The sequence below is a fragment of the Sciurus vulgaris genome (assembly GCF_902686455.1).
Source record: "Sciurus vulgaris genome assembly, chromosome: 9".
In the NCBI taxonomy this organism is placed as follows: domain Eukaryota; kingdom Metazoa; phylum Chordata; class Mammalia; order Rodentia; family Sciuridae; genus Sciurus; species Sciurus vulgaris.
The window spans coordinates 73,935,886-73,963,354 of NC_136469.1; the positions used below are offsets into that span (position 1 = coordinate 73,935,886).

General features: G+C 34.2%; 1 protein-coding gene across 13 annotated transcripts in view; it reads right to left on the minus strand.

The window, feature by feature from the left end:
- The window catches only part of PTPN13 (protein tyrosine phosphatase non-receptor type 13), a 190,800-nt gene that overhangs the window by 74,468 nt on the left and 88,863 nt on the right, over positions 1 to 27,469 (minus strand). For 8 of the 13 annotated variants that reach the window (XM_079153164.1, XM_079153160.1, XM_079153159.1 and 5 more), the window contains 5 exons: positions 24,365 to 24,928; positions 10,674 to 10,769; positions 10,196 to 10,289; positions 3,433 to 3,655; positions 109 to 183 (listed from right to left, as the gene is read on the minus strand). In XM_079153164.1, the coding sequence (XP_079009290.1) occupies positions 109 to 183; positions 3,433 to 3,655; positions 10,196 to 10,289; positions 10,674 to 10,769; positions 24,365 to 24,928 (1,052 nt within the window). Of the gene's footprint in view, positions 1 to 108; positions 184 to 3,432; positions 3,656 to 3,985; positions 6,533 to 10,195; positions 10,290 to 10,673; positions 10,770 to 24,364; positions 24,929 to 27,469 lie in introns of those variants that run through there. The other 5 variants (XM_079153157.1, XM_079153153.1, XM_079153162.1 and 2 more) reach the window with 5 other exon arrangements.

The window sequence follows — 27,469 nt, forward strand, 5'->3', positions numbered from 1 at the left end:
ATAAATGGCATTTATTAAAGTAAATATATAAGCATTTAAGCCAGTTCTTACAAACAAAATTACCCAAATTATTTCCTAAGAGTGACTGGAATTGGTTTTATTACTTACAAGGATAGACCGTGGCAAATCCAAAGATATAAATGGTTCAATCGTCATTTTCACAAACTCAGGGCCAAAGAAGTTCTGCAAATCACATAAGTACAATCAATAATTTTTAGCATTTATTCTAGCTCTTTCCTTGAAAAAAAAATTAACAATAATAAATTACATATAAAGACACTGCATCAGAACTAGGTGGTATAAAACAAATGCAGAAACTTTCAGTGAAGAAGTGTACTGGAAGTATGCTGGAATTTGCCAAATACAGGAATGAGGTAGGCCTCCTTACACAAAGTTCCAATATCAGTTTTCCCTCATGTTTGTTTTCTACCAGGGATGTCATAAAATGCTGAGATTTTTACCGTCTTTTATTAGTTTTTATTATTTGGCCTTCAGAAAGTCTTTAAAAAAAAAAAAAGGTGATCTTGGGCTGGGAGTGTACAGTGGTAGGTAGTACATCCTTATCATGCTTAAAGTACTCAGTTTGATCCCCCATGCCAAAATAAATAATAAATAAATAAATAAATAAATAAAAAGTAAAATAAGTAATACTGATTTATTGGAGCAATACAAAGTTATCAAGCTCATATAAAGATTTAGTTTAATAATTGTTAGTGTATGAAGTGAGAGAATTGTTTTAGAGAATGATATTCAACCTATATACAATGTGTCACAGTTAATGGACATTTAATTTGTGACTACAAAATATAGTTTTTACTGTCTTCATCATGTTGTTGGAACCTTGCAATGCTGCACTTGTTTGTTTTAAATAGTGACAGGGACAATATGGAGATCGCATTGTCTCTGACCCTCATAGATGCCCCCAACAAGAAAATATCTGAGGAAATGGGGGGCTCAAAGGAAGGGGAAAGTAGAGCCTACACTCTGAACTTCCTCAATCTACTGTTCCCTCTCTCCTCTTATACAGCCAGGACTTTAGCCAACAGGGGAACACTGGTTTAGGAGATAACTTAAAAGAAGTTAAACTCCAGGTGGAAGCAGAATTGAAACTAGTCTGAAAGATTATGTCCCAAAGGGCAAAAGGCAAAGGAAAGTAGGGCCTAGAGGTTGAATATAGGAGGTGCATGGGTGCATACATGCATCTGTTTGAACTAATAGAGGTACTGGAGTTTTGTTTGTCTTGGCTTCTTTGCATTTTGTTTTACAGCTCATTTGGTTGCTTGGTATGGGAATTCTCTCCAATTAACAGTGTGGAACATATGACAGATACCATTTAAGTAAAAGTTTAACATTAAGGGATCACCAATAGTCATGAAACATTAGTATACCTTTTAAAGAAAAGAAGTACAGTAGAACAAATGAAAATGGTATGCCACGGGAAACACAGACTCTATTAAAGATCAACTAGGGCAATAAGGTGTAAGCTAGTTACAATGTTTCTGCACCAAAAGGTGAATAGAAAAAAAAATTAAATGTATGTTTTGGGAGAGAATACTAATTCAACTGCAAAATTTTTGTTCCACATGCTGTATTCCTTTTCAGTCTCAAAAAAATATAACCTATGCTTTTTTCAGAGTAAAAACACTATGTGGTTCTTTAATAACCAGTAGTTCAAATTATCTAATCCTTGATATAGTGTGCCCCTCATGAAGATACATTTGCTTTCAAAATAATGAGAAATTGATCACCTTAAAAGAAAATAGATTTTTCAATAATACATAATAGCGGCATACTGTAAAGACAGGATTTATAGTTTCTGAGTTGTTAATGAACCAACTTTCTAAATTAGCTCTCTAAAACCATGGTTTAGGAAAGTTATGTACATTGTGTGTCTTTTAAGCTGCTGACTAAATTATCAGATTGGAAGCACACACTATTTTATATGGTGTCCTACTTTAACCTAATTATGGATATTGCTTATATGATAAATTAATAAAGCCTTATTGGGTTTCTTCCTTTCAGCTTAAATTCAGTTATTTCTTATTGGAACCTAAAAACTTTAAAATAAGATGTCTTAATTACAACTCAATTCCACATTAAAAAAAAATTAGGACTGGATCTGGGGACGTGGTTCAGTGGTAGAGTCTCTGCCTAGTATGTGCAAGGCTCTGGGTTCAATTCTCAGAACTGAAGGGGGAAGAAAAAAAAAAAAAAACTAAAAAATTAGAACAATGAGGCACAAAAAAGTTTGACTTTTTACATAAAGTTTTATAACAGCATCATAAAGAATATATTTCAAGTTTTCTAATCTGTAATTCAAAGTGATTTTCACCACCCAATATTATTTTTACTCCTTAGAATACTATACAGGAAATCTGAATTCTATCCACTTAAATGTGCTTTTAAGATAATTCTTTGGGGAAAAAAAGACAAATTTATGAAGCAATCAATAACACCAACAAAAAAGAAAACCAAAAACCAAAAAACAGAATACAGTAACAGACTTTTTTAGTACAGAACTAAGAACAGAAAAAAAAATCATTATTAATTATATCATCTTACTTTTATTAATATTTAATTTGGTTTTAAAAAATTATTTTAAAAATAACATGAATGAGATACTACCTTACTCATCAAATTGGTGGCTGATAGAATAATAAAATTGAATAGATAAGAATATGGTGAAAGAGGAATGATGGTAAGAAGCATAAATTGGTACAAGAATTTTGAAGAGAAATGATAATATATATCAAATATTTTAAAAGATGTCTGTCTTTGACTTGGCTATTCTACTTGCAGGAAGTTATCTATAAAGATTTAGCTAGATGGATTTTAAACACAGCAATGACAAGTTAGAAACAAAATGTCCAACAATTGAAAATGTACTTGAGAAATTATAACATCCAGTAAAGACACGGGATGGAGTACTTTACAGCACTAACAATATTATTGAAGTTACAAAATGTCCAAAATATCTTATATGAGAAAAGAAGATGATGTTCATTTTGAGCTCATGTTTATAAAAATATATTTAAGGGCATATGTTTAAAGAAAAATATCCCAAATTGAAGAATACACACCTTTAAAAAATCCCCCCAATGAGATAGTAGATGCAGACTTGTTTCCTCCTTCCTTTGAATTTAATGTGAGGATATGAATGCTTGCAAGTTAATGTGGTTTTATCTTTTGATCAAAACTGAAATATTGCCAAAATTAGTAATCCCAATGGAAACTAATGAAAGTTTAATTTCATTCATAGGCAACTTTAGGTTACCTATTGCAATTTTTATTTTTTGTATTTATACATGACAGTGGAATCCATTTTGATATAATTATAAAAGCATGGGATATATCATATAGCAATTTTTGAAGTATTTCCCTAACAGTTCCCCAAGAGCAAGTTTAGATGCAATAACCTGAGAATCAACATACCCTCAGTTTTCTCTGGGTCATGGCTGTTTCTAAGGCAATTTCTCTTAATGGATCCCTGGTGATGTCTAGCATGGAAGCTTTGATTGTGTCTCCTGGATACAGGCTCAATCGAGACTGTCTAAGGGCCATTCTGGCTTGCAGCTGCATCATTTCTTCTTCTTGCCGTTTTAACATGATCTCTTGATTAATTAAGTTGCCTTCAAGGGGTGTTTCATATTGTCTGCTATACAGAAGAGAGAAGAAAATAAAAGTAATGCTTAGGAAGAAAACAATTGTTTTAAGGTTAATAAAAAAAAAAACCTTCATGTTAAGTAAGATATCAAGAATTTAAAAGAATTTTATTGTTTTCATCTTGGAAGAGTCTCTGCACTACATAGTGTAACATAACATGTGTAGTTTTGTGTGTGTGTATGTATATGTGTGTGTACACAGAAAAAGAGTCTGCTTCCTGACAAAGTGCTCCTAAATCCTTTGTAATTTCTTAAGCATTTGGGGTTATCAAAGAATCTTTTGTTCTAATATTTGGTCTTTGACCCTGGTTCTTGTTACATACCTTCTAAAATCCTCATAATTTCCTGGGTGATAGGATTGTCTTTGGTTTCTAACACAGAGTTCTTAAATCCCTTGGAATTTCCGAGGTGATGAAGCATTGTTCTAATGAAAAAATTCTCAGTAGGACCTTAGCTTCAGTTAGGGATTGGTCTCCAGAAAGAGCAAGTCTCAATCAGAAACCTAGAACTTTCAGTCACATTCCCCACCAGCCTCTTTGGAAAGCAGACAACCTGGAGACTGAGTTAATAATCAGTCATGCCTATTTAATGAAATCTCCAAAAAGTCCCTTAGTCATTCCAGCAAAATATCAAACCTGAGGAGGTGGCTATGGGAAACCCATATTTACAGTTGGTCAGTCAGAAGTACAGGAAGCCCAAGACTTGCACCTGTCATCTGAAGTGGGGCTGTGAGCTGAGCCTTTAACTTGTGGGATCTTATGCTAACACCAAGGACTTAGTGTTGAGGTTGAATTAAACGGTAGGACACTCCGCTAGTGTTTGGAGAGTTGGAGAACTCGTAGTTGATGTGAAGAAAATCCCCACATACTTGTTGTCAGAAATGTTCTGTGGGTAGAAACAGATTATAGCAGACAGTAACACTCAGTTGTACTTTTATGCATTGCTATACTGCTCTTTTTTTGGGTAGATCTATATCTTCCACCTCTTCTCTTAACATTCCAGCATACTCTGAAGACTGCTTCCCCTGTAGTTCCCCCATTTAATTCTTACAGGCCTATATAATCAAGACTTGGAAGTGGAAAGAGATTCTCCTGAATTCTTATTTTAGCTTTCATACTTTTGTTGACTCTTCCTCCATTAACCCTAGCTCCCCTCAGGTGCATACTGTGAAATCATAACAGCTTCTACTCTGCTGTATCAAGATATTAATTGTGTTATTGGCTATCCCTCTTTATTAATCAGAGTTAAGTGCCTGACTCAGTCTTTTTCTGAATCACTACCCCTATCATTATTCTTGGTGGTGATATATAGATTTAAAAGTCTTCCAACATTTTGGCCTCTTCCCTCTCTCAGTTGGCAATCTACACCTGTGGTCATGCTGGCTATTAACAATAACCAAGCTACCTCCAAAATTTCCTATTTCTTATCTCCCATATACTATATAAGCTTATTTTTCTAGTACATTTCATCTAATAACCTCCTTCATATATTCATGACTGTCAATAATTTTAATTTACTAATTATACCACTCTCTTTCTGGCTATTACTTTTCTCTTGCTCTTATGTTGCCTGAATTCTAAGGTTCAATGTTAAAAATCACTGATTTGCATACAACCTCAATACTCGTTTAACTGTAGAACCAAGCTGATATCCTGTGCCCTGATGACACTCTGGTGACTCATTTTCTTAAAGAACTATGTTATATCTTGTTTCATCTCTTTTTTCAAAGCTCCATATCCTCTTCTTCCTCTCTCAATTGATGTCTTTTCCTCACTTTTATTTGAAATGAAAATCAGCAAGCGTGTTCTACTTGGATGTTAATATGCACCTTAAGCCTAACATTTCTAAAACCAAGTTCTTGATACATTTCCCCCATATTTATCCACTTCTCAATCATTCACTAATTGCTTGGACTGTAACTTGGCACCATTCATGTTTCTTCTTATAAATTCCAAATCTAATTGAGCAGCACTCCTGAAGTCAGAACCTGGAAGATATCCATATCTGACTTTTCACTAACAACCACATCTGCACTGTACCCATCTCAAACAGTTTAACTGTCTCTGGACAGGTCTTTTACTCCTACAGTCTGTTCTACAGAGTAATCACGTTATAATGTAAATTAGACCACGGCCCTGCATGTTTTTAATCACCCAATAACTTCCTGTTACACTTGAAACATAAGTACTCAACTTAGTGTCCACAGTCTGATCTGATTTGGGTCCTGACTACTTGGTTACCCCTGACCTTGGTTATAATGTCCTTCATGCATTCTGTTGTACCCACACTGCTTTTTTTGCTATTCTTTTAACATGTGGTACACATCCCGTATCTTAGAGCCCCTGTACTTCCTGTTCCTTTTGTCTTGAACATTCTTCCTGCTAGTATCTGCATGGATCACTTCTGTACTTCAGTTTTCTAATCAGTCACTCCTCGAGAGAAACATTCTCTGACCATACCATTTTTGTAAAATAGAATTCAAGTATCACATTCCTATATTCCCTATTCCATTAGTCTACTTTATGTTTCTTCAAAGTACTATCACTAAATTATGGTGCATTACTTACTTGATTTTTATGGTTTATTGGCTATCTCTCATCTCTGGAACATCTATCTGAGGGAATTTTTCTGTGTTGTTCACAACTCTGTCTTCAGTACCTAAAAGCATCTAGTGTGTGATGAGTACTGGATAATTATTGCTGAGTGAATGAGTATAATCTTATGGTTCACCCCCACTTGGGGGTCAAAAATAATAAAAACTTGAATTCATATATTTGGACTCAAACTTGGTATTTACATAAAATATATTGACTTCTTTCAATCAAATTATTTTACACCAGAAAGACTCACAGTTAGAAAAAAATGATTATCATTTTATCTCTTCCAACATAATATCTGATAGAAGTGTTCATAAGGACTGAAATGTTTGAGATACAAAAAACAAAAACCAAAAAACAAATAATCCAAAAAATCCAGAAAATCCGTTTTGGTGAAGAATGAATAAGTAGGTTATTTGAAATCAGAAGAAAAGTCACCACAACAAGAAGATAGGCACAGAAGCAGTGGGAATGTTCTACTTATGAATTGTACTTCAAAAGTTAACACATAAAAAGGCTTAGAGATGCTCTTCAGAAACAGCTTTAAATAACTTTTTGGGTCACTGAAAGGCACTTTTGATAGCTTGGAATCCAAAAATTCTCATCTGCTGCATCTGACTCATAATTTCCTGCTAATCCCCCCCCCATCCCTGTGATAGAAGCCAGTAACACTGTCTGAATCTGTTTTGCCATTTCTTTCTAGCTAAAGGGAATGGAATTTTTTAAAAAGAGTTCACATGCAACATGTATAAATACTGTACTGTTTGTAGATCTTACAGATATGTGACCTCAAGAACAAAACAGGAGCTCCAGCTTGTGTACCGGCATGTTGAGGATATTTATCAGAACCCTTTGTACACATTCAGGAAATTGTGCACTTGTATAGGGAATTTAGACAGTATTTTAGTTAATGTGTACTTTTGTGGGCAGGAAAAGGACAAAATTAGTTAAAAGAAATAGAGTTTGGCAAATGACATGAGACCACACACACACACACACACACACGCACACACATACACCAATACACTTGTCTTATAACTAGTTTTCTTTTACCTGGAGCTCAATCTAACTCAGATGCTATGAACACCACATGGTTCTCCTCCATGAGTCATGAAACAAAAGAGAGCCTCTCTAAAACATGAATCTGGCAAGCTAAGATAGACTTAATGTTAAGGTTTTCTTAAATAAAATCTGGAAATAGTCAAAACTAAGATTCTTTCATAATCTTGACACTTCTGAGATTCTTTTTTTTTTTTTTTTGGTGCTGGGGATTGAACCCAGGGCCTTGTGCTTGCAAGGCAGGCACTCTACCAACTGAGCCATATCCCCAGCCCTGAGATTCTTAAGAAAAATAAAATATTCACAAAATGATTTAATTTTGTTTTGAAGAAATATCTCTTTAACAAATGAAAAACAAATCATTAACACATGATCTCAATAATTTTTCCAGTTTTAATCTCTACTCTTTCTTTCAATCAAGCTAAAAAGGGCATAACCACTATTTATAAGTTTTCTCCAAGTCAGAAATAGAAAAGAGTAAATTCTAAAAAAGATTCTTGCTCAACACTGAGCTTAGTGCAGTTCAGTTTGACTTTTTATGTCTGTTCATCCCCAAATGCTTTTGTTACATTAAGAAAATATGTGCTATCCATTGGGCATGGTGGCACACACCTTAAATACCTTAAATACAGCCTCTCAGGAGAATGAGGCAGGAGAATCCCAGGTTCAAAGTTAACCTGGGCAACTTAGTGAGGCCCTGTCTCAAAATAAAAGGGCTGGGGATGTAGGTCAGTGGTAGAGCACTTGCCTAGCATGCATGAGGACCAGCGTGACCCAAAAATAAAGGGTGGGGGGAGTAGGGTGGAAGAAAAGTGGAATATCAAGATATCAAGTACAGATCTTTGTTTCTTACCCCTTAGTTCGAAATCATCAAAATGAGTTTGTCACAACAGTAATATAAAATGCTATTATCCAAGCATAACATTACTTTAGATAAATAAATACGTATTAGAGCGCTCCTCAAAGAAAATAAGATATTAGACATTTTTTTTGGCTAGGGGTGGGGGGGTGACTGGGGATTGAACTCAGGGGTGCTTTATCACCAGACTACATTCCAAGCCCTGTAAATTTTTTTAATTTTAAGACAGGTCTCATTAAGTTGCTTTGGGCCTTGCTAATTTACTAAGCCTGTCCTTCAACCTGGCAATCCTCTTGTCTCAGCCTCCCAAGTCATGGGGGGTACAGGTGTGTGCCACTGTATAGAACTATTATAGAATAACTTTTAAAAAAGGCACACAAAATATAGAAAAAGAAATAAATTTAATAAATACTGGAACATTAATTTAGGGATAATTTTAATGTAGTGAATTTAATAACAAACTAAAAACTGTGGATTAATTGTTTTAATCAACATGGCTAGGGTTACCTTATCTAGTATTAGTTTACAGCTATGAATCTATCTCAAAGAATTAAAGGGCAAAGGGGCAAGTTTTTGTTAACTTCCAAATGATTCTCTTCTTATATTTGATAGCACTGGAGCCTAAAAGGATTTTTATACTTTAAGAGTAAATTCTGGCCAGGCATAGTGGAGCAAGCCTGTGATCCCAGTAGCTTGGGAAACAGACAGGTGGATCACAAATTCAAAGCCTGATTCAGCAACTCAGTGAGACCCTAAGTAACTCTGCAAGACACTCTCTAAAAATAAAAATTATAAAGGGCTGGGGATGTTGGTGGTTAAGTGCCCCTGGGCTCAATCCCCGGTACCAAAAAAAAAAAAAAAAAAAAAAAAGAAAGAAAAAGTAAATAAATTCTGAAGCAATTTCTTGATCTCTAATATCATATTATAAATTTGAAATTAATGCCTACCATTAACAACATCTTTTCTTTCTGCATACACATGACAGTGATACATAGCAACATGTTTACTACTGACTTCTTTCGGTTCAAACAAAGCAAACTATTACATAGCTATAATATGACCATCTTAAGCCTACCACAAATAACACTAGAACTTGTAAGAAATTCATCAAGTATTTCAGCATGAAAATAAACTCCAAACAGCCCAAATCAGGTTTTTAAAAATATAGCCTCTTAACATGTATCCCATTTGTTTACAATAAAAAAAAAAAAAGCCTCTTTTAAGCCAGACAGTGAATAATGAACTTTTTATATAATAGGCAACTTAGTAGTACTCTACTCATTATTCATTCAACTGATTCTCATTGAAAGCCTGCTGGTGGAGCCTATTACAACCTTTCAAAAGAAGTATATCCTTTTAGAAATGAAGATTCATTATCTTCTTACAGATTTTTTTTTCAATGCTGAGGGTTGAAATCAGAGGTGCTCAACCACTGAGCTACATCCTTAGTCCTTTTTACTTCTATTTTGAGAGAGGGTTTCAGTAAGTTGACCCAGGCTGGTGCCGGACTTATGATCCTCCTGCCTCAGCCTTCTGAGCAGCTGGGATTTCAGGCATGTGACAGCACCTCTCAACGATTTTTAATGTCACACCTTCACTTTTTTGACTATTTTGTACTCATAAAGATGACTTAAAAAATCAAAAATTGTAACTGATCAGAGCCAACCCGATTCTAAAAGATTCCAACGCCCTATCTTTTATAGAATTGGATGAATTCTTGAGACCTTACAGAGAAGGGAACCTAAGGGAAAAGAACAGAGGAAAATGGACAAAAATAAAGAGGATAATAATTAAAAAAAAAAAAAAAAGCCTACTTGATTCTAAGAAAGGAAAAGAAGACAATAATAAAAAATACTGGGGCTGGGGAGACAGCTTAGTCGGTAGAGTGCTGGCCTTGCAAGCACAGGGCCTGGGTTCGATCCCCAGCACCGCAAAAAAAAAAAAAAAAAACCAGACAAAAAACCGGTTACTGGAAATCTATTATTACTAGTTTTTTTGTTTGTTTTTTTCTGGCATACCTTGGTCTCTGTGACTGGCCTTGACTTGGCGTTTCATCTACTCCAGGGAGACCACTGCTGGATTCAAACCTCTTTGAAGCTTCACTTCTTCTCACTAGTTGTGGGTAAAAATAATAATAATAATAATAATAATAACAATGGCTTAAGTGATAAAAATATGAAAGCAAACTTATCTAAAACTCAAGCATTAAGCAGACATATATGATAATTTGTATAAATCATGAAATTGTAATCACATTAATGACATGGTATTTTTTGGATTATGTTTTATTAAAAAAATGATTTCCCCTGTGTGGTGAAAATGAATGCACTATTGTTTGATGGAACTACTACCAAGCTCCTATAAATACTATTAAAATGAGTAAATGGCAAAATTTTATAATTTTGAATTTTTGACAAGTTTTATTTCAACATTACCAAAAAAGATTCATGACTGCAATTTATTAAAAACATTTTGCTTGTTTCAGACACCTCTTACCTTGCCTGAAATCTGACTCGGAGGATATAATAGATGGACTTTCACTGGAGGTATTAAAGATATCACTGTGGTAAGTTTTGTATCTTCGAATTGGTTCTAAATGAATTAAAACAAAAACATTATAAAGCAAATTTGTGAGCAGTACCACGGGGGGGGGGGGGGGGCTTAATTTTGTGGGACTAGAACATGTATGCCTTCTTTAAATTCACCAATGGCAGGACTGCATTCGCACACTTTGAGATGGTTTGGCATACCGGTTAAGAGCATGGACTCCAGAGCCAGACTGGGTTTGAATCTTGGGAGAGTAATTTAACTTCCCAGTGACACTTTTCACTCCCCAAAAAAGGTGTACCACAATATTGTGCATCTCCCAGGTTTTGTTGTGAGAACTGAATGAACATATGTAAAGCTAGAGCAAGTACTATATAAACATCTCAACAGGCAGTTTTTAGAGTGCTATGTATGATTCTGTTAGGTGCTACAAAGGGACTGAAAACCCAAAGACTCAATCCCAGAGAAGCCAATTACACAAATATGTAATTTGAGACAGATGTTTAGTTCCATTAGAAGCACTAGGGCTAGGGGTACTGCAGAGGGTGTGTAGATTATGCCCTGTATAAAGAGGAAGGGCTCAGGGGCAAGTGTAAACTAAAATCTAAATCCTACCTTCTAAATATCCATCCCTTCTTCATCATCCCCACTGCTTCTGTGATTATTATTCATCTCATGCCTGGACTATTGTATGTCTCCCAAATCCCCTTTTTGCAGTCTTGCTCCTCTCATGATAATTCACATTACAAAGAATGAACTTTACAGAACTGAAAATCTGAGCATACCACTGTATTTCTTAAACTCCTTCAAACTAGAGTCCTTCAAGACACTGTTTAAAAATTCCTTAGCTTGGTATAAAGCCTTTCATGACCTGCTACCCACCTACTTTATAGTACAGGCACTTTATATTTTGAAGCCACAGATTTATTTGTGGTAAAAAGTATAGACTTCTTCCATTTCCCTTCTTCACCTGTATTCCTTCTCTTTTTCCTTTGAGAAGCCTCACCTTCTCCGTAAAAGCCTTGATTAGACATTGTTTCTCTTACTTCTGTATTACCTTATACTTAACTAATTACAACTGTACCACTACCTAGTAGTTCTCTCTTTACTTGTTTGCTTCCCTTACCTAAATTATAAGCTCTCTGACAAAAGGATTTTGTCTTTTTCAGATGAACCATTAGTATCTACCATGCTCCTGGTGCATGGCAAGCACAAAATATTTTCTGAGTGAATATTTGAAGGTCATAAAAGGTCAAAGGACTAGAGAGTATATCCTTTAAGGAAAATGAGTATATCCTTTAAGTTTGAGGGTTTGAAAAAGGAAAGGCAAAAACACAGAAAGTTATTGGAGTCTCTTTTGGCACAGAGAAATGTTTGTGCATGATTTCAGGCAGTGGAAAAATAATCTTGTTGGGGAGGGGGTTGAAGTTGCAAATGGCAGCAGGAAAAAATGTGCTAAAACAGGAGATGGAAAAAAGAGCATAATTGGGATGGTTAGTTTAGCAAGGAGGAAAAACTTTTTCTTCTTGAAAGAAATAAATGGATAAGGGAAAGGGTAAAACACAGAGGAAAGCCCCAGATATTCATGTCAGAAAATTGCCTGGTAATAAAAAGTGAATCACTTCCTTAGAGTATAATTCGGTCGAAACTTGAAAAGAGTAAAGAAATAGTGTTGTGAAGAATGGACAAAGGGTCAGCAAAAACCACATGAAATCTTTCATGTGGCCCTAAGAATTTAGGTAGACCAGAATGCATGAATTTTAGTGGAACTGATCAGAATTGTTTTGTGGCCTTTACTTGGTGTTGTAAAAAATAGCCGATGGGAAACACCTAGAACTGAGGACATAGGAAGTATGGCAGCAGAAAACCAAGTTAGGTGAGGAATTCTTTTTGGTAGTCTGCAAACTTGAGCACAGGACTTCACACAATGAGTTATTTCCTTGTGCTAGAAGGTGTTTGATGTAGAGAGTTAAATGAAGAATGAATTAATGAATAAATGAAATGGTCAAAAGACACCACAGGAACCAGGTTTGTGGAACTAGGATGGGGATGATGGACTGGGAGAATTGAGAGGTCATGCTGAGACAAGAATAGGAGTCTTGCTGAGACAAAGCTTTAAAGAAATGGGAAGAGAAGGATGGATGACTGGCAGTGGACTTGAAGGAAAGGGGAAGTTGTACATCTTGCCTATAATAATGTTTACCTGGAGGACTAGGCATAATAAAGCAAGCTGGTACTTTGTCCAGCTCTATGTACAGTGAACATGAGTATCAAGCAATATTATAATTAATGGAAAGAGTTTTAGAACTGAAAAATCTAGGTATTTACCAGTACTTTTTTTCTAAATAATACATTCTACCACAGAGTAGATTGATGGTAAAATGAGTCATTTTTCAAATCCTCTGGTTTACTATGAATGTGACTTGAAAGAATTGTGAATGACAGTTTCATCTAATACCACTTTATATTTAACAGCATAATACATGATACACAAGTTAAATAGTTACTTCTCAAGAACTGTTGTTTTCAAAGGGGACCAAAGTACTTTACTTTTATTGTTATAGAACCCCCATGCTACTGTTTTGTGGGAGTTTTCAAAGGAAACAACCAAACTACAAACACAGAATTGCAATTTTAGGACAGTAAAGCCAACAAGGTCAGGAGAAAACCCAAATTTCAAGATGCAATGTTTTCAATACTATATAAGGAAAATAGGAAGTCATAATAAGCCCATTCAGTTAACTGAGTACAGTTGCTTAGATGTTATGCCTTGTGATAACAATTTCACACTCCATATTAAGCAGTAATCTAATTTACTATTTTGTAACTATTTTGGCAAAGCACTATAAGATCATAAATAATTTTTAATCTGATTCCCATTCTTTGGTGGTATTCTATAATTGTCCTTATAGTGTTTAATGTGTCCATATTTTCTTTCTCTTACTAGTCTATGTTTTCTCTTTTTCTTCAGTTTGCCGACACTATTGGCAACTTTTTTCAATCTCTGGGTTCTTTCTGTAAGACAAATAAATATAACTTTGGTAAATCCCTCTTAAAAATTTGACAGTAAATCATCATCCCTTGATGAATATTAGTCTGTAAGTGTTCTCAGTATACACCTCAGGGGAAGGAAGCATTACATTATGAGGTTTTATAGTTTTATTCTCATAGAGGACTGGCACTCTAAAACATGAAATAGAGGACTAGTTTTGCCTATTAGGAGTAGGAAACCTTTCTTCTTCTTCTTCTAAGATTAGGGAAGGGTAGAAGTATCTATTTTAATTAAAGTAGTAAGAATCTTCTTTGTGAGCTTCTTATATTCTGGAGCCTATCTTTTGAAATGCTGTTAGCCATGTTCCTTTCATGTAATGGGATGGCAGATATAACTAGATTAAAATTCCCAGGCAATATTTATTATTCAGTCATGCTAACAAAAATGTTATAATAAGATTAGAGTTCTAAGTCATGCTTACAAAAAAGATTAGCCCTTGTAAGCATGGGGTTTCTGTTATTTTAACTAAATAATAAATTTAGCTTTTCCAGGAATTATTATAAAATTATGTCTTTTACCAATATCATCTTGTACTAGTATATATTGAGAAGTACACTTCCCAGACTTCCAGATCATTTGGGCAGGAACATTTCTTGGTTCTGAGATGACCTACATACAGAAAGACTTCCAGTAGGCACTAACCAGATAGAAGTGGTTTTCTTTCTCTGTTCTTGCAGAAGAAAGGTAAAACCTAATTTTTAATGAAGTATCCTAACATTATTAGCAACTTTACTTTTCAGAGGATCCAGACACCTCAAATAAATTTTCTGTCTATATTTGAATGTATAATCTTAGCACTTTGGATTTGATTTGGATCCCAGGAATGTGGTATAAACTCGGTGCTTTAAAAATTGATTATTATGAAAACTTCCAAACAGAGACAAAAACACAAATAGTATCATAAATCTTCTTGTACCCATTTCCTAGTATCAACAAAATGGTTATTTTAGCTGAAAAGTGTTGGACTACTTTTTTAAACCAAAAAGATACATTTACATACTTACAGAATATTAGAAAGTTTTCTGAATGCTAATTTAAAAAAATCATATGCAATGGATTTGCTAATAATATCCAAATACACATTATACAATATGCACATATAAGACTACCTTCATTGCAACGTTACAACCATACTAGGAAATTCTTTTAGTTTCACCATTAGAATTGCAGAACTAAATGTGTTTGTCTTTTGTAGAATACAATTAGCATCAATATCTAATTCACTGGCTTACAAACTATGTGTGTGTGTGTTGCTGAGAACTGAACCTAGGTACACACTCTACCACTGAGTTACACCCCCTGCCCTGGTTAGTTCCTTTAGTACATTACTATGTACAAATCATTACACTAGTGTCTGTTTGTCATGATTATTCCTCATTCCATTAGACAACTTCCTTCTTTTTAACTTCTTAGGAGTACTTAGTTTTCAAACACAAAAAACTAAGTTTTAAGAAAGAATCAAAGAGTTAGAAAACTAATGATTTTAAAAGAACAAATGGGAGAGTAAAAATCAGCCTAGATATGTTACCAAAAAAGAAGCACCAAATTGGGTCTGCATGATTATATAAACACATAAAACATACATGAGTATATATTCTATAAAAAAGCATTTTGTAGAATAGTCATGAGCAAATGAAAAGAATATTAAAGACTAGCTTAAAGAATTAAGGTTTGGATAGAAATCTATTTATAGCGATTCTGAAATCAGGCATACTTCTTGGAAAATTAAAGAGATTCTTTAATTTCTAGTATTATTTTATCATAATTAAGAACTTTTTTTTGTAAGAATATAAGGTATAGAAACTGACAAATATTTTGATTCTTTAATTATAACCTTATCCTCTGAACAAAACTCACATCGACTCTACTATCATATTGACTTAATTTATATGTTAACAATAAAAAAATAGTTTTCAGTAGGGTAAAATGCTTTTGTCAAAAGTTCTTGACAAATAAGAGTCACAGTTTCCATTACCATATAAATACACTTAGCATTCTGAACAGTAAAATTGTGGCATGTGATCATGAACATAATGCTTGCTTTTTCTGTGTGTGTGTGTGCTAGGTTTGAACGGGCCTTGGGCTTGCTAGGCAAGTGTTCCACCAATGAGCTACATCCCCCGCCCTTTTTAAAAATTTTGTTTTGAGACAAGGTCTTGCTAAGTTCAATTGCCAGTCTGGCACTGAACTTGGGATCCTTCTATCTCAGCCTTCAGAGAAGCTGGGTGTGGGAATGTACACCACCACACCCGGCTAAGAGCACTATATTTTAAAAGTTTAGGACATTGGGCTCCCATTGTGAAGATCTGCAAAATATTCTGGGCTTACATAGAGCTATTTCAATGGACAATCTTCACATTAAAATTAATATGAATCAGCACAAACTCTAATCTAAAAATACCATTTACAAGTGACACATATTCAAGCTTAGACAAGTAATATGCAGAGTGCAACTCAGTCAATTGCAACAACAGGAATTAAATAACCACTTTAAGCTTGTCATGACTCAAATGACAGATACAGGTTTCAAAGACAATTGAATTAAAATAACTATTTTAGTAGCTTAGAACTATAAAACACATGTAAAATCTCACACTTTAAAGAATATGGACCCTATTAAATAAAATACTTCAATTTTCAAGGAAAGCAGAGAAATATGTGATATCACCATGTATTCATATGTTAAATGTTCTCTCTACTTCCTTTTCAGGGGATTAACTTCTGAAGATTTGAGATTGCACCTTTTATGTGTTCTCTAAAGCCCAATATATTCTATGTTAATTATGTTGTAATTAATAGAATATGTTCTCAAATCCCCTGAGAGCTAGATATTGTGAATATAACTTTTAAGTTGGAGGAACAGAGTATGCAAGTATGAATATGCAAGTATGAATATATACAAGTGAGGAAGGGGATATGGAGAAACTCTATTAACTACAAATCACTTTATATGTGTAAAACTGTGTAGATACAGGAACAGCAAACAGCATAAACCGCTGCCATTTCCCCCAATGAGGGTCTTTTGTGACACAGCAGCAACATACTTGGGTTATGACTTCAATCAAGGCTTACTGAACCACCCTTTTAATATCCTCCAGGATTCTCTGTTGTTCTGATGGCCCCATCTCTTCTAAAACTTTTAAGGCTACCGAGTTCAATAGGAAATTGATTACATTTGTTGTGGGTTGTTCAGTTTTTAATTGACAAGAATGTTATTTTACTCTCAGAGTTGAACAAAATGGGAAAGTAAGAGGTGGGATTTCTCCTAACTATATGTATAAATGACCTGAAAATATTATTGCATCCCATATCTGAAATAGCACCACTGAGTAAGTTCTTTAGTAGCTATATAATACTTAGATTATATTGTAATATAATAGCATAGTAGCAGATGCTAGGGATACAGTTATGAAGTAGACCATACCAAATTTCCAAGATCTGTAGGAGAGATTAACTCTTCAAAAGAAATAATTTCAATGACAAAACATAGGCCATCATTCTAAAGTGGGAAGATGAGAAAAAGATTCCTGAATCCAGCAAGACCTGACAGCTTTAATAGTTTCAAGGATGGATGGCTACATGAATAAAAGCACGAAAATATAAAATGGCCTTTAAATAGGTAGATAGGTAGGAAGGTAGACATGTATTTCTTTAAACATTCTACCTACCTACATACATTTATTTATTTCTCTGTACACACATACAAAGAGGTGGGGGAGAGGGATTGAGGGAGAATAAGAAGTGGGGAGGGGGTGAGAATGACAGATGCAGAAGGATGAGTCTAGAGAGATACTCTCATGGAGAATCTTAAGTATGATGATTTAAGGAGCTGGGATCGTAGCTTACTCAGGTGATGGAACATTAAATGGCTGGCAGTAGAGAAATGTACTCAGGTTTGCATGGCAGACAGATAAATTGTTATCAGAGACACAGAAGGGACTGGGATGAAATAAGGAAATTTTTTTTTTTTTTTTTGGGGGTGCTGGGGATTGAACCCAGGGCCTTGTGCTTACAAGGCAAGCACTCTACCGACTGAGCTATCTCCCCAGCCCAGGAAATGTTTTTGTGGGTTAAAATTGTTGGGTCTTAAGAATTGTGATGGCATCCATTGCTAGTACGATCCACTTACAATTTTTCTTAAGACATAGCGATCTATACTTCCCACAAGACAGCTATGTCAAAGCCAAACTGGATCTATGTGAATAATGCTACAAGAGGATTTAAATTAGGTCCTTACTTTCCAACAAAGTAGGATATTATTTCTGTGGGTCTAAAATCCATCATTATGTTGCTATGAATATAAATATTACAAAGTTTGCACTGGTTTCACCTTTAATTTTCCTTAATGTTTAAAATGCAAGGTTACCTTTTCCATCTGGAAAAATTAAGAGGAGTAAATGTCTATCGTCAGTTGAATTCTTTTTAAAACTAAAGAACAAATTACTGCTTACCTCTTCTCAGATGCTTCTAAAACCCATCTTTCCTCAATTTAGTGTTGGTATTTTATTCTGAACTATAAAAACTATATTTTATTTCTGAACTAGGAATCAGCACTATCTAATATTTGGTTAGTAGCCAATTTAGCTGTGTAAATTTAAAATAAAAATTTAAAGTAAAATATTTCCTCAGTTATTCTAGCCGCACTGCAATTGTTTAATAACTACAAGTGGCTAGTAGCTACTGAATCAGACTGTGCAGATACAGAACATTTCCTGCATTGAATTAGTTCTATGACAGTGCTGATCTAAAATATAAATCTCATTACTATCACCCTGGAAATTACAGGACACTGATTTTTTTTTTCTGACCAAGATGTTGATTCTAACAGTGGTTCTTCAAATATACAAAATGTCTTCAAATTTAGTGGTTTAATTGTCATTAATACCTAAAATGCATTTAGTATTTGACTACCAATAACACATAAAATCCCTGCTTATTGGTACTTACTTCTTTGGAACTAATATGAATGAAATAGAAAGTGAATGATAAAATTATTTATTTTTGCTCATGGAGTAATCTAAATAACCAAATCACATTTCTTTTCTTTTCCTTTCTTTTCTCTCTCTTTGTGTGCTGCTCAAAGGGAAATAAGGTAAAGAAATAAAATTGAACTGGGTCACCTTTAACACTTTTGGGTTTAAAAAAATGATAATTTTGGACAAAATGTATCTATCTTCATGGAAAATATATAGCATTTATCAATTTTTCCCCTTTTCTTAAATGTAACTTCTGTCTTTTCAAAATGAAACATTAAAGTGCCTTGGTAATAGGAACAAGCTCGACATACTTAAGTGTTTACATATTCTAGTTGCGTAACACAGACTTCAAGCTTTATTTACAGGATTGTCACAGGACAGCAAAGTTAGGCTTAGGCAAGATGTCACAGCATTTGAAAGAGTGAAAACTATTTAATTTTGAGGTGAAGTAGATTGACTAACATCTCCTTATATAAGTAATATTTAACCTAGTCACTTTTGTATAAAATAATTTTATCTGTTCTTCACAATTTCCTTTATGGTACTGTATTGTGCAGAATGCAGAGCAGTTTCAACTGTTGGAAGCCAAAATGCTATTCAAGGTCCCCACCCAGGGTGTGGGAGAACTGTTCATACTATACTCACAGTACTGGTTCCAACTCTCATAATGAAAAATCTACTCCCAACCACAATGAGTAGGGCGTGCAAAGTAATTACATCACAAGAGAGACAGGGACATTTGTCAGACAATCCTATGGGAAAACAGATAATTTCTCAGGTCTTAAAATGGCAGTAGAATGAGGTAGAAGAGAAAATGCTGGCAATAAGGAAGAAAGGAAAAAAGTAGAAGAGTCCTATGCTGAGGTGGAAAAAAAAAGTGAAATTAAAAGAGTAAAGCAAAGAGAGAAATGATATCATTTTAAAACTTACTTACACAAGAGAAACCAAAAGTTATATTTTTCCCACCCTTTCCCTACTGCTTTATATAGAGATCTGAATGTTTGTTAATTTAATAATTATTATAACAAATAATAACCATAAATCCCAAATTTCTAATATTCTAACATCAAATACAAGTTCTTTCTTGGGATCTTTCTTTTTGACTTTCTCATTCTGTTCCCAAGGAAGTCAGAGCTCAATATCAATCACTGCTTTTTGATAGTTTACTCCCTTATCTCATCAGCCATGGAATTAACCACTCTCAAGATACTACCATGAGCTAGATGAGGTGGCACACACTTGTAATCCCAGTGACTCAGAAGCTAGAGGCAGGAGGATGGAAAGTTCAAAGCCAGCCTCAGCAACTTAGTAAAACCATAAGCAATTTAATTGAAGATAAAATATAAAAGCAGCTGGAGATGTAGTTCAGTGGTAAAGATCCTACCATGGTAGAAATCCACTAAAAACAATCACAATAGAGTATGCAACATAATGGATCACCATCTTAACCCTCTGTACAGTTTGGTTTACTAACGAAAGAACCAAAGGTGTCTCATTTTTAGCCTTTGTTTTATAACACTACTTGTTTCACTGTATTAAAATTATATAATTTTACCCAGGAGAGACGTAGGGGCTTGTTTGGTGGTTAGGTGAATGTTCAGTTTCCCAAGCAGAAAAATGGTCTTCCCAAAAAACTATCTGACATGCCTTTGATCTCTTCTTGGAATCAGGATGGCAGAGTGAAGAATTTTATAACAGGGCTCAAGAGACATGGATTCAAAATACAGCTCTGATATGAATTATGAATTATGTATCTCCTTGGCAAACTAGTCTACTTTTCTGAGCTCTTTGGCTTAAATTGTAGTCAGATTCCTTTCAGTTCCATACTCCATGATTTTAAGGTCTGGTCTCCCCTGTGCCAGTTGGTTGGTTGATGTCAGCTGAGAAGATGCTGTAGAGGTGATTTAGGTAAAGATTCCTTTCAAAAGGGTAGGTCTTGGGCTAGGAAAGGAAACCTTATACATTTAAGGTTGAAGGAGACATCTCCTTGAGCATTCAAGAGAACACACTGATACGCAGTAAATTCTTTTCTTCTGATTGTTATATTAACTCAGTGAACAACAGAACACATGTCTTTTTTAAAAAACTTAAAATGACATGTAGTAGGAAATCTTCAGACTGGAACTCTGAAAGTGCATGATGAAAATCTACAATCATTCAAATGATGGAAACTCTATCATTAACTACTTATGTGGTCTTCAGTACACTATTAAATCTTCACGAGTTCAAAAATATGTTTAGGTAACATATGCTCTTAGCCATCATCTAATTCTAAAATTACTGAAATCCATTAGCAACTGTCAAATTTAAAAATCACAAAAAAATAGAGAATTTCTTTTAAAATGCTTAAAAATATGAGTATTTAAAAAGAAATGTGTAAAATGTGTTAGTGACATCTACTGTTCTGCATGATTTATCACACACAAAAGTAATCTGTAGAGGCTACTTTCTATGAGAATTAAATTAGATGAATGAGTTATTTTCTATTTTCTTTTCTTCTTTGTATATTAGTTAAAATCTTCATAGTAACAATCTGTACTATTTATAGAGCTAACATAAATTACTTTACCTTTAGAAAAAGTACAGTATAAAGCCAGCAAATTACTCAACTAAATAACTAATAAGAATGATTGCTTTTGAATTCCAAACCTCAAACATTCTTTTCAAATAATGCTTTTAGTCTAAAGCAAACATAATATATGACTATTTGCAAATATAATAAAGGGGGTTTATTTAGAGTAATGTAAGTGTTTTCTCAATAAACCAACATTTTAGGTTTTGTTTGTTTAATTGGGTTTTAAAATATCCTCTGAAAAAACATGGGTTGTGTGTGTGTGTGTGTGTGTGTGTGTGTGTGTGTGTGTGTGTGTATGACAGAAATGCTTTTAACAATAAAGGAAGATTTCAAAATAGAAGTCACCCTGTATCAAAAAATTCTAAGGAGATTTTATTTTTAAAAAGAAAGCTCTTCCTTTGCTTGCATTCCCTGAAACAAATCTAAAATTTCTAAATCTGGAAATGATGTATCATAACTAATTATCTTTCCAACAAATAAGAATTTGTAACAAATAAGGATTATGCAACACCTTTGCAGATATGTAAGCATTTGTAAACAAGTTGGTTTGAGTTTCCTTAAGGCTTACACATACGTGTATACACATTACCTGAAAAACTAATAGGATAATATGCTACAATAGTCTAATATATTTTGTCATAGGTAATCAAAATCACCTTTTCAAACAAAGTACATCCAATAGACTATCATAGTATGATTTACCAAATTAAATATCTTTTCATTAATTGGTTGTTTTCCATTATTGAGGAATGAACCAAGGGCCTTGGGCATGCTGGGCAAATAATTTTCCACTGAGTCCCCGTATAAGAAAATTTTATTTTTATTCACTAAGTTGCTCAGGCTGGCCTTAAATTTGTGATCTTCCTGCCTCAGCCACCTGAGTAGCTGGGATTTCAGTAGTATACCACTACACTTGGCTTTCCATTAATGTTTGATTTCTTTCCTGTTTAACTTTCCAAACTAAGATTTGAGAATTAAAATATTTCTCAAATTTCCCTAAACAACAGTACTATTAATATACCAAACATTAAGGCAAATAATTTTCTGAAACTAAACCACATGAGATCACCAGATATTATTATTTTATTTTTAATATTCAAATTAAAAAAATATTACTCAACCTTCTAAGTGTTAGAAATATTCATCTAGGTTGATATGTACCTTCACTATTTGTAGTTTCAGACTGCAATGGTTCTCTATTTGAATCATTGAGGACTATCTTTTTTCACAATGGACAAGAGTTCTTTATATAAATGTCTCCATGGGGAGACAAACGAAAGCCAGGCTAAATTATTGTTCACATGCTAACTGCTGTGCAACACTAATCAGGCATAAAGTATAAATTATGAAATGTGAGTTTTTTTTTTAAGATATAAGAAATGTCTACGCCTTGCCATCACTATTTCACTATTTATTTAGCTTCCAAAAGCTAAAGAGTGAAATTATGAATAAATTTCTAAATTTTTATTTTCTGCCTTTGACTTTTAATATTTTCAGATCAAAAATACATAAAACCAATTTCTAAAAAAATAGCTAATGCTTTCCAAAATGCATTTTATGTACAAACCCACAATATCCGTTAACTATTCAATAATTTTCTCCATAATTTCCAATTCTTTACTAATTTGCAATTTCTGAATTTAAAAAATTGCAAAGTTCCCAGCGACTTGGGAGGCTGAGGCAAGAACATTGCTAAATCAAAACCAGCCTTAGCAATGGTGAGGCATTAAGCAACTCAGTGAGACCCTGTCTCTAAATAAATTGCAAAATAAGGATGGGATGTGGCTCAGTGGTCCAGTGCCACTGAGTTTAATCCCTGGTTACCAGCCCCCTGCCCTACCTTCCCCCAAAATTGCAAAGTTTCTTTTACTAGAAGGAAAGCACAACTCTGAGAGTATGTTCAGCTCCAGAACTGTGTTTACACTTACATAACAGAGGAATAGACCTTTAGCAGATAATTTAAAAGCAGTCTAAAAATTGAAAATGGTATATTGGATCAATGACCTTAAAGATGACTACAACTCAATTATGTCACTTTTCTCTTTGAACTAGAAAGCATCTAAAATTTCCTCTATTAAGCTACATCACAGAGTTCTTCTAGGAGGCAAGATCAGTTATAAAACTTCCATCTTTAAAAAAATATAAGGGCTAACTGAATTGTGCATCTATTTATACTAATGGTAGTCTATACCCATCTGTCTAGAACATGATTTTATTTCCTTCAAAGTGCTGATTTGTTTGTGTGTATGAATCAGATATTTTTAAGAAATAGAGCTTTACCCTGGAATAATAAATTACCATTTACATAGAGTTGATTTTATTCTCACAATAAAAATGTAACACTTTGTTTTATCACTTTACATTCATTACCTTATTAATTTTTGGCAGGCCCATTTTTATAGATGGAATAACCTAGACATGGGGAGGTATCCCCCAATTGCTGAAGTAAATGTCACATAGATGGTAAATAGAGTAATTCAAATCTAGGTTGTCTGACTCTAAATCTACAATCCAAATTACTATGATTCTAGAAGTACAGATTCAAAACTTTATTTCAGAATGAACAGATCAAAATCTCCTGGAGCGTGCCCTAAAATTTGCTTTCTGAAACGAGTGGTTTGGGAGGCACTGCCTCACTGTCATGCCATTCTGTCTCTCTGAAATTGCTGATTTTGATTTGCTGCTTTGCATCTCTATGAAGCAGCCATTTATTGAAGTCTCCCATAAGATAGTGCACAAAGTAGAAAGCACACCTCTTGCCCTTGAGAATCTTATAACCTAATACACAACCAAAAATACTGAGAGACTGCAAAGTGGCTGAACGGGGCATGTTTTGGATAGATGTCTCTATAGAGGCAGTATACTTTGATTAGGATTTTGACGGAAGGCAGAACAGAAATGGAGAAGTAACCTGGGTACAAAAACTTAGCAGTGGAAATAAGACGTATAGAATGGTTTAATAACCCTCCTTTATTTCGAAACATAATTTTAAATATTTTAAATCAAATCTCTTTCAGACACACACAAAGTTACTAACCTTCTACATTCATGGCTTCTCTCAGAACCTGAAGTTTCTTTTGTCTCTCTCGAATTCGGTCCAAAGCACTTGATATTGCCGAGGAGGTGGACAATTCTCGAGTGTGATGTGCTGGATCCATTTTCTGAGGGCCAAAGATATCCAAGGCTATGCTTCCATCAGAGTATCTTGCCTCCTTTTTTCTAGGAGTAGTTAAAGTCCGCCCTGCTACTGTATCAGGGTGACAATGTTGGTATCTGCCAGTCTCTCCAGAAGAGTCTCTGTCAGTGGCACAAAGCAAGTCCATGGATGAAGCCCAAATCTTCTTCTTGGGAAGCACATCGATGCCAGGGATAACTTTTTCATGTGGGCCACTACTTTTAAACTGATAAGGGGAACAGGTATTTTCAGAATCTTCATGACCAGAATTATTATCTGATGAAATGTCCTTGAAATAATCTTCTTCATCTTTTGTATCTCTGATGGACAGAAATCCCATAGATTTACTAAGCCCTTTGTTAAGAAAGGTCTGATGAGAGAACGGAGCCTTGTGTATGTCTAGTACATCAGAAGTAGAGCTTCTTCCTGGAATGATAAGAATCTATCATGTATGCACAGAAGTTTTAGAAAATAAACTGGAATGTGATCCCCTAATGACAATGAATACAGGGGCAACTTCCTAAATTTTCCAAGTGCAAGGTCAGAGATGAAATGAAATGATGGTTATAGTGAGAGTGCGGGTGGAGAGAGATGCTATGTGTTTGTGTAACCTTTCAAGGTTCAATGTATCCCCCACCCCCAATGCTCTTTTTGCAGTGCTGGGATAAAATTCAGGGCCTTGCACATGCCTGGCAAGTGCTCTACCACTGAGCTACACCCACAGCCCAATGTTTCTTATATAGTAAGTAATATACTGAACTTACTTTTTTTGAGTAGCATTATTTTATTTAACGTCAAAGGTGAAATTTTTAGTTCTAAAACTGACAAAAAAAGTTGTTGATACTATCCGGTTTGGTAGAACACTGATTATGCATGAAAGAACTTGAGGTAATAATAGAACAGCACACTCCTTTACTTTCTAAAGATATAACTTAAATATATATTACTTGAGTCTAAGGTCATGATATATTCAGATTTTTAAAATGAATATATTTAAAGGAGAAACAATGAATTCTTGCTACATTCTAGGTAAGAACAAGACTGTAGCACTTGGAATTCTTAAATTCAAGATTTTATTAAAATTAGACATATTTCAGAAATTTTTAGTGTTTGAAACCCAGATAATTTGATAACATTTAAATTATGACTAAAACCTAATTTTTTTCATAAATCAAGTACTAAAACATTTTTCCCTCTAGAGAATATTAATATTTATCAATTAGAATTAAATTCTTATTCTTTAGTCTTGATATCGTTAAAACCCATCCCACTTGCCCTTTAAGCCAGTTGTCTATAAATGCACACCAAAAATGCACATTCAGTCTGTGGGTTTTGGGAATCCATGGATTCACAACAAAAGATCATATATTTGTCCACTACTGGAAAAAATGTAGAACAATACTTTATAGTTACTAATACCATGGCCCATAGACACTGATTATTTCCTGTGTTATCTTCTGTGATTTCTCTTTGATAACTTAGCTGCTATACCATATGAAATAATGACTAAGCTTTTGCAGTAACAATAAATTGTTTAGCAATTCATTTGAAGATGTCAATTGCCTCTTCAGAGTAATAACTATAAACTTAATTGATTTTTTTTTTTTTTTTTTTTTTTTTGTGGTGCTGGGAATTGAACCCAGGGCCTTGTGCATGAGAGGCAAGCACTCTATCAACTCAGCCCAATTTTATTGATTTGACCACAAAAATGTATCTTTTTTATCTCTTCTTCCTCTCAACATGGATCGACTTAAGTAAAAATATGAAAAACACCCATAGTTGGGGTATGTAATACAAAGAATGCTAAGAAATATACCACATCCAAACACAGATAGTCATAGGCTCTAGCTTCTAATCTAAATTAACCTGAAAACTGATTAAAAAAAAAAAAAAGTCTGTGTTATAGTATGTTAGGGGTAAACTGCATTCTTAAACTATATTTTGAAATTCATTAATTTAAAATTTTATTGAATAGAGAACAGAGATATCTTTTGAAAACAATTCATTATTAGATTCAAGAAAGTAAGAACTAGGATTCAAGAATCATGTCACAGATGAATGCAGCTATCTTCTGCCTTTTACTAACAAGAATTCAAAACCCTAAAAAATTTAACAAGTGGGTATTTTGGCAGCACCATAAATTTCTGGTCAATCTCTGTGGATACTCAATGTGTTAACATTTAAGTTTACTCCATTTCCACCATGACTGTTTCTTCTTTCTTCAAATTTCCTACCTTAATTTTCTATTCTTTTAGCTGGTTTCCTATCTCACATTTCACCAAGAAAACAGAAGCTGAGAGGAAGGCTTTCTTATCTTTCCTTGACTAATTTTACATATCTACCTTGTGCCTGCAGATCTTTTCCCTGTTGTCTCAAAGGAAGTTGGAGGCCAATTCCCAATATGCATTCTGGACTTCTTTCTCTTTTTATTTTATCATAGGTTTTTCTTCTTTGGTTAACTTCTCAGCTATCTGTTTGTATCTTCATTGTTCCCCTTTTTATCACCATTTTCATAAGTATACAAACATAATCTAATATCACCAATGAACTAACCAACTCAAGTAAAACTCCTTACCCATTACCACATTTCCATCTACCATTGTCTCAAATTTCTTACTTCCCACTCATTACTTTACCAACTTTAGTCAGCTTCCAACTACTCCATACCTTGGCAACCCTAAATACATATCACCAATGACCTCCACATTACCATATCCCATGGACACATTTTTCTCCATGTCTGACTTGTCAGTGACAACCGATATTGATGATTATCTCTTACCAAATCACTTTCAACTCTTTATAAGCCTTCCTTCTACATCTCAAACTGCTCATTCTTATTATTTGCTTTTTCCTTCTCCTCTCTTGGAATCCAAATGTTGGGTTTTCTCAGGTATCAGTTTTAGAACTTTATTCCCCCCCCCCCCGACTTTTTCCTTTTAACTTCATGAACAGGTTTTAAGTGTT